Below are 12,286 nucleotides of genomic sequence, written 5' to 3' on the forward strand. Positions count from 1 at the left end.
AGGAGCATATTTGGAGACCTACCAGTGCATCAGAGTAATTTCCCACATGACAATATATGTACGTTTTAATCTTTGCAACAGCCTTTTGAAATAAGTATTATTATTATTGTGTCCATTTTAAAGACAAAAATTAAAAACCAGACCCAGGGAGGCTAAGCAACTTGCTCAGTGTCATCCCCTTGTTTACTAGGACCTAAGTCTAGATATGCAGCCTCGAGTATGAAACAAACTTCTTTACTGAGGCGTGGAACTAAAGTTCTAACAAAAAAAATAGGAGGAGGTATCCAGTGACGAATTAAAGGGCACTAAGGTCCTTATATTGTCTGGGAAAACAGAGATATTGAGTAACTAAGCTTTGTTAGAAAAGGTATAATTAAATGTGCATGTTAAAATTGTAAGGGACTACAAAACCTTCAATGAATGTTAGTATGTGAAAAAAGCCAACCTGAAAAGGCTCTGTGTTGTATGATGCCAGTTACATGACATTTTGGAAAAAGGCAAAACTGTGGACACGGTAGAAAAGATCAGTGGTTGCCAGGGGCCAGGAAGGACGAATGGGTGGAGCACAGAGGATTTTTAGGGCAGTGAAACTACTCTGTATGATACTATAATGATGGATACATGTCATTATACACTTATCAAAATCCATAGAAGGTATAGCATCAAGAGTAAACACTACTGTAAAGTATGGGTTTTGTGTACTTTGGGGAATGACGTGTCAATATGGGTTCATCATTTGTAACAAATGAACCACTCTAGTGAGGGAGATTGATAGTGAGGTACATTGTGTGTGTGTGGGAATGTGGTGTATATGGGAACTCCGTACTTTCCACTCAGTTTTGCTGTAAACTTAAAACTGCTCTAAAAAATGAAGTTTTTTTTTAAAGCAATCTTTTTTTTAAGATTTTATTTATTTATTTATTTTTAGAGAGGGAACGGGGGGAGATAGAGATAGAGAGAGAGACATCAATCTGCAGTTGCTGGGGGTTATGGCCTGCAACCCAGGCATGTACCCTGGCTGGGAATTGAACCTGTGGCACTTTGGTTCGCAGCCCATACTCAATCCACTGAGTTACGCCAGCCAGGATGAAGCCTTTTTTAAAAAAAATGTAAGGAACTCCACCAGAAGTAGAAATGGGGAAAAAAAGATAAATCACACTACATCAAAACTTAAAAGTTTTGTGCCACAAACAATGCCACCAGGAAAATAAAAAGACAGCCTAGAGAATAGGAGAAGATATTTGCAAATCATATGTCTGATTAAGGGATAGGTAGGTATCTCAGCTATATAAAGAACTCTTACAACTCAGTATAAAAAAGACGAATAACTCAATTTAAAAATAAGCAAAGGATCTTAGAAAATATTTCTCCAAAGGAGGCATACAAATGGTCAATAAACACTTGAAAAGATGTTCAACATCATTAGCCATTAGCAAAGTATTACAAATCAAAATCTCAGTGGGATGCCATTTCGCTTACTAGGATAACTACAATCAAAAGACAAAGAATAACAAGAGTTGATAAGGTTGTAAAGAAACTGGAGCCCTCATATGTTGATGGTAAAAATATAAAATGGTGTAATTGCATTGAAAAACAGTGTGGCCAGTCCTTAAAGTGTTAAACATGGAGTTATCATATGACCCAGGAATTCCACTCCGAGTTACATACCAATGAGAAATGAAAACATCCATCCACAGACAAACTTCTTCTATATCAATATTCATAGTGGCATTATCACAATAGCTAAACTAGTGGAAGCAAACAAAATGTCTATTTACTGATAAACAGATAAAGAAAATGTGATATTTCTATGCAGTGGAATATTATTTGGCAATAAAAATAAATTATTCATGCATGCTACAATGTGAATGAGCTTGGGCAACATTATGTTAAGTGGAAGAAATCAGTTATAAAAGACCCCATGTTATATGATTCCATGTGTATGAAATGTCCAGCATGGGTAAATCCACAGAGACAAATAGGGCTGCAGTGGGGGTAGAAAGAATGGAGGAAATAGGTGTGCAGTGCAAGGTATCTTTTAGGGAGAACAAAAATGTTCTAAAATTAGATGATGTGATGAAAGTGTAACCCTGTGAATGTGCTGAAAAAACACTAAACGGTGCACTTCAGACGGGAGAATCACGCGGACAAAGCCAATGGAAGTGGGTGCAGGAGCAGCAGATCTCCCCGCTCCGCCAGGCCTCAGAAGGTGGTGTCCCCCACCGACACCCTGGCTGCAGCCCCGTGAGAGGCTCCAGCTAGAGCTGCCCAGCCCTCCACTCCCAGATTCCCAGGCCGAGGAAACTGTGAGATAACAAATATTTGTTGTTGTAAGTTACTGTGCTTGGGGGTAATTTGTAACACAGCAATGAATAAAGTGCAAGTAGAGAAAAGGAAATAAGCATGTTTTCTCACAATCTTCATTAACATTGGATATTGCTCATTTTATATCTCCCATAATTAATAAGGAGAAAATGCTATCTCATTGTTTTATATTTGTTTAGATTCTACTGAGGCAGAACTATTAAGCTTTTTCCACGACAGTTTACATTCAATGTTATTTTGTATTAGTATCAGGTGCACAGCAGAGTGGTTAGACCATCACACACTTGACAAAGTGACACCCCCCCCCCCCCCCGCAATCTCTCCAGCACACACCTAGCACCATGCACAGCTATTGCAATATTACTGACTATATCCCCTCCGCTGTACCTTACATCTCCACGACTATTTCATGACTACTAATTTATACTTCTTAATCCCTTTGCCTTTCTCACCTGCCCTTCAAACCTCCTCCCATCTGGCAACTTTCAGTCCGTTCTTTGTATCTAAGAGTCTGTTTCTGTTTTGTTTGTTTGCTTATTTTGTGTTATAGATTCCACATAAAAGTAAAATCATATGGTATTTTTTTCTCTGACTTATTTCACTTAGCATAATACACTCGTGGTTCATCCACACTGTCATAATGGTAAGTAAGATTTCATTCTTTTTTACAGCCAAGTTATATTCTATTGTATATATGTAACACCACTTTTTTATCCACTCAGCTATTGATGGGCACTTGGGTTGCTTCCATATCCTTGCTATTGTAAATAATGCCACAATGAACATAGGGATGCATATATTTTTTGGAATTAGTGTTTCAGGTTTCTTTGGATATATACCCAGACATGGAAACACTGAGTCATAAGGCTGTTCCATTTTTAATGCTTTGAGGAATCTCCATACTGTTTTCCACAGTGGCTGCACCAACCTGCATTCCCACCAACAGTGCACGAGGGTCCCCTTTTTTCTCCCACCCTTGTTTGTTGATGCCAGCCATTTTGACAGGCGTGAGGTGATGTCTCACTGTGGTTTTAATTTGTATTTCTCTGATGATTTGTGACATTGACTATCTTTTCATCTGTCTATTGTCCATCTTCCTTTTTGAAGAATTATATATTGAGATTCTCTGCCCACTTTTAAATTTTTTATTCAGTGTTGAGTTGTATGAGTTCTTTATAAATTTTGGCTATTAACCCCTTGTCAGATACGCCACTGGCAATTATCTCCTCATTCAGTGGGATGTCTTTCTGTTTTGTTGGTGGTTTCCTTTGTTGTGCAAAATCTTTTTAGTTTAATGTAGTCCCATTTGTTTATTTTTTCTTTTGTTTCCCTTGCCAGCAAAGATATGTCCAAAAATATAAGCTAAGAGAAACAGCAAAGATTTTACTGCCAATGCTTTCTTCTAAGAGTTTTATGATTTCAAACCTTACATTTAAAAGTCTTTAATCCATTTTGAGTTTATTCTTCGATATGGTGGAAGAAAGTAGTCTAGCTTCATCTTTTTGCATGCATCTGTCCAATTTTCCCAACATCATTTATTGAATAGGCTGTCTCTTACCTAGGCTGAACTTTTTAATTTTGGCTTGGCTATTTTAATTTTTCTGTTTGTTTGCAGGCCAGCGCTCAACCCACTGAGCCACACCAGCCAGGACTTTTAATTTTCCTTCTGTTGTATATTTCCTTTTTATGTCCTTTGCCTGTTTTTCTATTGAAGTGTTTATCCTTTTCTATTATTATATGAGTCTTATTATATGTTAAGTATTATTCCATTCTCTGACATTTATATTTCAAAGCTCTCCCCTATTTGCCATAGCTCCCTACTTATTTTTGTTAGGCTATTTTAGATTTAGAAGTTTAAAAATTTTTTATATACTCAAAGCCATTAGTTTTTCTCTGTATGGATTCTATCTTTGTTTGCAAACTCATAAAGATATCTACTCACCACTACTGTGGGTTAGATGCTTTAACCCATGCTTTATTTCCTACATATTTTATGGGTTCAATGTTTAAATTTAAATATTTAATTTAGCTGGAACTGTTGGTATGTATAAAGGATGTAATCTATCTTTTTGCAAATTAATAGAGGGATGATTAACATTAAATACAAACAAAAAAATCTTATCCAAGTAAAAACAATAACGAAATGCAATACTGTATTTAAATTTGTTCATTATTATCATCATTAATAGCTACAAATTATGAATTAGCTAGAATCAATATGCCAGAATCTATTGATAGGACAGAATCTGTGCCAAGTACTCAAAATGCTGGTATGAATATCTCTACTTTGCAGACAAAGAATGTGAACAAGCCCAGAAAGGTTAGATGACCTGCCTAAGGCCACACAGCTAATAAGTGGTAGAGCCGAGATTAGTCATTAATATCCTGAAGCAGTAATTCTATCTTTTTAAAGTTGAGTGGAATGAGCTCCATTTATGATCCAGCTGCAAATAATTATCAAATTATCCTCCATTTTAGCCTTAACTAAATGGATATAGTTTTGGATATGACTAAATTTAGATCTAATTAAAATTTTGAAACCTCTATAAGAATGAATGCCTAATTAAAAAATAATTTTGCTCTGTGAATCTAGAATAACTGTAATAAAAAAATCAGCCACTGTGTTTGGGAATGTAACATTAAAATTTTTAGAATCAAAATCCTCTTTAAAATAATATGTTTGAAACACAAAAATATGCATTATTTGCTAGCTATCAATACCACTCTTAGGAATAATTCAAAAGTTAGAAATTATAAGATAAGGAAAGGTAAAAAAGCCAGCAGAGTAGAAGTGGATGTTTAGGTACCTTAATTTTGAGAGAGAAAGGGAAGAAAATATACTAAAACCCTGGTCCTGCCCTTCTGCGTCTGTTGGTGGGAAGGATGATACTTACGCAGGTCAGAATTATGTTCTTGGGTAATAGGAGTCAGCTCTGTTCAGGTGCATCTCAGAATGAAGTCTTACAGGCACAGGCTAAAGAGCGTGAGGGATGCTTTGGTACGGGCTCGAAATTCTACTTTTTATTTTTACCAAGAAATAAAAGCTTTGGTCTGTCTGTGATTCTCTTTCTACCAACCCAGAGCCTCACTCTGGTTCAGGAAGGCAGTGAAGTCAGAAATAAGATAAAGGGAAAGCTGGGGCGAATCTCAGAATAAATTTAGAAAAATGAAATTTTAAAAACGCTTTGACAGTTGATGGCTATGTCAAATTCCTTGGTTTAGGACAGAGCTAAAAGTACATAGTGCTTGTTGAATTAATGAAGAGGGTTGGAATTTTAGTTAGTGTGCCAACAAATAATTACTCAGAGAAATGCTATTATGTTAATCTAAATTTTTAAACTGTATCAAACTCTCCACATTTCTCCAATGTTGCAGGTTGTCACGGAATAACAATTGAACTATGTGCTAGACTGGCCAAAAAGTCCGTGTGGATTTTTCTGCAAAAATAAAAGACACTTTTCATTTTTACCAATAACTTTATTGATTTGGGTATTTTGAGTATGTTGGTTATCTCCCACATGGTATAACAGTGATTGTTCTCAGTTAATGTCTTGATTTGATCGCTATCGACTTCAACTGGTCTGCCCAAACGTGGAGCATCATCCAGCAGAAATCTCCAGCAGGAAACTTCACTTCTCAAACCACTTTTGACACACTTGATCAGTCACGGCACCTTCTCCACAAACTGCACAAATCTTTTTGTTTTTGTGTGTGTGTGTTTCAATTGCATCTTTAACCTTTCTTAAAATAATAAAGCATACTATGCTGAAAATGCTGCATATTTTCTTCCATCCCCAATATTAAAATGACTGCACAAAAATTTAACAATTTTGATAAGTTTTTTTAAATACACGCTGATATGACAACTGTCACAATGCAATCTAACAAAATGGTTTTGAATGACGTTAAAGACAACTAATCACCACTAGAGCCATCTTACAGACAAATACCAAACGAACATTTTGGCTAGCCCAATAATTCTACCACACCTGTCAGGGTCTAAAAAGGAGATAGAAACCACATAGTAATTTGAACAGGACAAATTTAATACAAACAGTTAGTAACAGAGAATTCGAGTGGCAGGTATCGACTAGTAAGAGTCAAAGAGAACACTAGAGAACGTGTGGACAGCAGATAGAGGGTGCAGCCAGTACTTGTAGGCCTGAGAGAATGGCCAAGGGGAAGGCCTGTCCCAAGACTGAGGTCCCGACCACAGGAAGAGGGCGCAGCTGTGGCTCACAGGATGTCAGAGAAGTCCCTCAGGCAGTGCACTAGCAGGATTCATAGTCAATCTGCCTTCGGAGCACCAAGGGCAGCCGTCTGCAGGGAGGGGCCTAATTGGTAACACTCCACTAAGGAGCTACTCTGGAGAAATACGCTCAATAAAACCCTTCACAAGAAGGTGCCGCACCAGCAATACCCTGTTGTGAAGCTGTCTAAGGCAGGTGCCAGGCAATAAATAGCACATCTGAAACTGAGGGCAACTATATTGATAACTGGCATGCTATGTATTATAGGTTGAATCACGTACCCTCCCCAACTCTGGTACCTGTGAAGGTGAAATTACTTGGAAATAAAGTCTCTGTAAATGTAATCAAATTAAAATTAGGTCCTTAGGTGGGCCCTGATCCAATATAACTAATACGTTTATGAGTGGAAGGAAATTTGGACAGACATGCACACAGAGAATGCCACACGAAGACTCAGAAGCGGAGAGAGGCGGCCATGTGATGATGCAGCAAAGACTGGAGTTATGCTGCCACAAGTCAAGGAATGTCCGGGCTACCAAAGGATGGGAAAGACCAAGAAGAACCCTCTCCTAAAGAGTTCGGATGGAGTAGTGCCCTGCTAACACCTTGATCTCAGACTTCAGCCTCCAGGACTGTGTGAGAGAATAAATTTCTGTGGTTTTGAGACATCCAGTTTGTGGTACTTGTTACAGGAGCCCTGAAAAATTCACACGACATGTACTCCAGTTTCATTCATCTACATAACTTAACATTTCAGATAACGTGGTGATAGGATTCTGAGGCAACCACTAACAGATATCTAATGTGATTACTCTAATATCTGCCTTTCTTAAGTACCAATGGTTGATACTTAATGGTTGATCCGAATTCCATTTAGATTGGGAACCATAGAACAGGAAGGAAATCTTGAGAACTCCAGGCCAATCTCCTCATTTTTTTAAAGCAAACTTTTATATAAATATACTATGCATACAGAAGAGTATATAAACCATAAGCATACAATTCCATTTTTCACATAGTGAATTCCTATTTAAACTCCCCGGTCAAAAAAAGGACCCTACAATACACCTGACTCGCTCCTGCGGCCCCCCTCTGGGTCACTAACTTCCTTCAGCTCCAGCTGCTCTCCTGACTTTTAACACGATAGTCTGTTGCTTTGCCTAGCATTAAAGTTTAAATTACCGCAATCATAGAGTGTGTGTTGTCCTACATCTGGTTGCTTATGTTCACCATTATATTGGTGAGATTCACTGTTATGGTAATTATAGTTTGTTCATTGCCATTGCTATTATCCTCCAGGGTCAGACAATTATGGCTCATGAGCCAAATTGGACCAACCACCTATTTGTGAAAAGAAAGTTTCACTGAAACCCAGGCATACCATTCATTTATACATTGTCTATGGCTGTTATTATGCTACAAAGGCTGGGTTGGGACATTGGGACAGAGATAGTGTGGCTCACAAAGCCCCAAATATTTAGTATCTGGTCCTTTAGAGAAGTTGTCCAACTCTGCTATATTCCATGGAATACATATACCACAATGTATGTGTCCATTCCACTGCTGATTACCATAAGTGTTAGCCCCCACTGAGGCTACCTCAATCAGTACTTGCTGTAAACATTTTAGTAAATGTAAGTACTTCAGTTTAGCAGTAAACTAGGAGTGGGTTTGCTCGGCTACATAGACATACTCAACTTTTATAGATATTGCTAGTTCTCCAAAGTGCTGATTTTCTTTTATTTTTTTTGAGAATTAATTTTTTTAATTTTAATTGTTGTTCAAATACAGTTTTCTGTCTTTTACTCCCATCGCAGCCCACCCCTCCTCAGCCCTCTCCACCTCCCTCCCATTTCTACCCCCCTAGTTTTTGTCCATGTGTCCTTTATACTTGTTCCTGTAAACCCTTCCCCTTTTCCCCTGAAATTGCCTCCCCTCTCCCCTCTGGTCACTGTCAGTCTGTCCTCTATTTTGGTGTCTTTGGTTATATTTTATTTATTTGTTTGTTTTGTTGTTTAGGTTCCTGTTAAAGGTGAGATCATATGGTATTTGTCTTTCACTGCCTGGCTTGTTTCGCTTAGCATAATGCTTTCCAGCTCCATCCATGCTGTTGCTAAGGGTAGGAGCTCCTTCTTCCTTTCTGCTGCAGAGAATTCCCTTGTGTACATATACCATAGTTTTTTGATCCATTCATTTACTGATGGGCACCTAGTTTGCTTCCAACACTTGCCAATGTTCTACAATCTCATTCACTGTAATGAATAAGAAAACTGACACAGATATCGAAACAGTATCTGTAGTCCCATGTTCATTGTAGCACTCACTGCTCACAATAGCCAAGATATGGAAACCACCTAAGTGTCTAAGTGTCCGTCAATGGGCAAATGGGTAAATGGGATGCAGTACGTGTTTTATTTATATTTATACATGCACACACACACTGGAACATTATTGAGTTATGAGAGAGAAGGCCTGCCATTTTTGACACCATGGATGGGCCTAAAGGGCACTATGCAAAGTGAGACAAGCCAGACAGAGAGACCAGTACTGCATGATCGCACTTATATGTGGAATCTAAAGAAGCCAAATTCCTAGAAACAGAGAAGTCTGGTGGTGACCAGGAGGGTGGGGGAATTGGGGTACAAACTTACAACTAGTAGGTAGAAATAAGGTCTAGAAATCTGATGCACAACATAGTTAGTATAGTCAACAATAATATATTATAAACTTCAAAGCTATTAAGACGGCTTTGTCTTACTCATACACAAAAAGAAATAATTATGTGACAAGATAGAGGTGTTAGCTAATGCCATGCTGATAATCCTATTGCAAGATATACGTCTAACAAATCAATACATTGTATACCTTTAATTTATACAATGGTACATGTCAATTATATCTCAAGAAAAATAATAAATTAAATTAAATATTGAGGTAAAAGGAAGAAAGAAAACTAATGACCTGAAATGCTGGGTTGTTTCCTAGCAATAAATTGTGGAAAATTAGCTTTAGCTTTGGAAAACTACTATTTTATTCAAACAAAATCTCAAAAGAAAGTATTGGGTTAAATTAAGTTAAATTCTAAATGTCTGAGAACAGAGTTAAATCATTTGTGCACAAAAAGCATATCTTGCTCTCAACAATAGACAGTGCATTTTATACAAAACTGGGAACAGAAAAACTTAGGAATAAAAGCTGTGGCTTATAAAGTCCTTACCTTAGAATAAATACAGCTGTCAGTTCCAAACACCCACTTCTGAGAATCATCTTCTTTATGTCTGTAATGAAAATGTAATTTAGAGATTGACACCTTTTCTTCACACTGAAACGTTTCGTAGGTTTCAAATAAAAGCATCATTTTCCACGTTGTCTAGCGGGAGGACTGCCCACACCCTACCAAGGATTCTACTATTCTGCCATCATTGCTGCTACCTCAGGAGCTACAACCTTCCCTAAGGAAACTAATTCCTTAGGTACCCAAAGTGCTGTGAAGTCTGTGTGTGCGGGGGATGTGTATGTGTGTGTTACCAATGACAACGGTGATGAAAAATTGTAGAGACTAAGTAGAATCGCTAAGAATATTATACAAATTTCTATCCCCAGGAAAGATCCACGCTGAGATAGAAAGGGGTTTAATTGAGTACAAGGGTTAAGAAAATGGGATGGAAAAAGACACCGTGGAAAATTAGAAACCTCAGGTATCCGTTTCTGAAATGACCAGAAAATTTCATTAAGAGACATCAAATTTTCCGAGTTAAGTCTAAGAAAGAAAAACTAAAATGTGATGAAGTTAATCATGCCTAAATTAACTAATCAGGTATTCATTAATATTTAGAAACCTTACAAAAGTAAGACAAATGAATTAAATTAAGTGCAATGGGATGTTAAACAAGACTTTTCCTACTGCCTCTGAGTTTTGACAGAAACATCAATGGTTGATACTAAGAGTGCCGGGTAATGCTCTGTTCCAAAGCCAGGGGCTCTATGATCTCAGCACAATACATGGAAAGGCAGCCTTCCAGAACTGTTCAGGGTATACTACCCTTTCACCCACACCCAGTGTACATGAGAAAATGTGAAGAACTCTTGGGCTTGCTCAGATTTTGATTCAGGAGGTCTGGACCCCCAGAAATCCACAGTAATAAGTATGGCAAGTGATTGCGATGATAAGAACTCTGGGGAATTTGGATGTGTGTAGACCATGGACCAGACTTTGGGAAACACTGAAATAGAATGATGAGCGTAGGTGAGGAAGAAAGAGCTACATACGTAAAATATTATAAAAGAAGAACTGGTTTGGTGATTGACTGGGGTGGAGATTAGAGAGAACAGATGATGTTAATTCTCAGATGTCAAATTTGGGTAAAAAAGATAACACTGTTTAAAAGATAACTTGACCAAGTAGATGATGTTCGGTCTCTCTGACTACCTGGTGATGTGCTGTTTGTCTCTCTTCCTACCTCTGCACCTACTATGGTGCAGACACACTTGCTTGTTGTGTTCAATGGCGTCTTAAAAGAAGTGTTTCACCTAGTCTAAATTCATGTTGGCCAATTACCACTCTCTTTCCAGCAAGACCTAAGTGGCGGGGAAAAAGTAGACACAAAAAAACATACTGAAAGATTAACACTGAAATAAGAAAAACAGTGCAGGTTACTAGACAGGTAATGGAAATGAGTAAGGCAGGCTAGAGCTGGCGTGAGGGTGGGCACTGGGAATGGTGGGGCACAGAGCAAACTGGAGCGTATGTGTTCTGTCTGCAGGGGAAACCCTTCCTTGCCTGATTGGTGTCATGAGAGAATGAGAGTCCAGTGCAGCCCATTCTTCTGATTTTTTCAAGAAAAAAAAACAGAAATCTGTATTTTTTGGTGAGAAATCTCCCTGTATCCATAGGCTTACAACTAATTCAAAAGATATAACAACGTGCAGGCCCAACAACATCTATGTGTTCACAATATTTAGTCTAATTTAACCTCGGTGTGGGGATGGATGTGCGTGTATTACTTTAATTAGTTTATGTATCTAACACTAATGGCCAGATCTACACTCTTTAAAAATTAAACAAAATTGAGATTTAATGATGGCCTAAAGGAGAAATTTTGTTCTTTGGTTTGTCTATAAGATGACCAAAAAAATATCTGGGAGAAAAGGTTTTAAAGTTGAGGATTTTTAGAATTGTTAAGATTTTCTGATTACTTGGTAAGGACGTTGTTCTGCCTTTCATCCACTCCTGGTCAGGTACATATCACAAAAAAATACTAAAAAGACAAATACATGCACGCACTTGCTACACTGAATGAGATGAGTGGCATTAAATGAGACACAGCCGAACTAATGAGGCATGATATGTTTACGGTATTCTTTGTGAGTTGTCAGGTTGCTACTTTAAGTGCTAGTTCTATTATTTTTAGCATATAAAAGGCTATGTCTGGATTCATAGCATTTGTTAAAATTACATTGTACTACTAGAGGAGAAGAGAAAATAAAAGTTGTCTCCAGAACTTGCCGTCACATGAGCACATTTATTATTACTTATAATGAAACACGATCATGTTAAAAAACAAGTCACATGGGCACTGCAGAAACTCTGGAACAGAGGTAAGTCTTGGTCTTCATTGCTTTTTAAGCAAGATATAACTTCACAGTTAATGAGAACCTCTAGTATTCCAGACTTTCTGCTGTTTTGCTTCTGTTTTACAGATTTTGTTTCT

General features: G+C 37.7%; 1 protein-coding gene across 7 annotated transcripts in view; it reads right to left on the minus strand.

The window, feature by feature from the left end:
• The window catches only part of DCDC1 (doublecortin domain containing 1), a 360,320-nt gene that overhangs the window by 163,011 nt on the left and 185,023 nt on the right, over positions 1-12,286 (minus strand). For all 7 annotated transcript variants that reach the window (XM_036029173.1, XM_036029175.1, XM_036029174.1 and 4 more), the window contains one exon: positions 9,793-9,853. In XM_036029173.1, the coding sequence (XP_035885066.1) occupies positions 9,793-9,853 (61 nt within the window). The remainder of the gene's footprint in view (positions 1-9,792; positions 9,854-12,286) is intronic.

Source organism: Phyllostomus discolor, chromosome 6 (genome assembly GCF_004126475.2).
Source record: "Phyllostomus discolor isolate MPI-MPIP mPhyDis1 chromosome 6, mPhyDis1.pri.v3, whole genome shotgun sequence".
NCBI lineage: Eukaryota > Metazoa > Chordata > Mammalia > Chiroptera > Phyllostomidae > Phyllostomus > Phyllostomus discolor.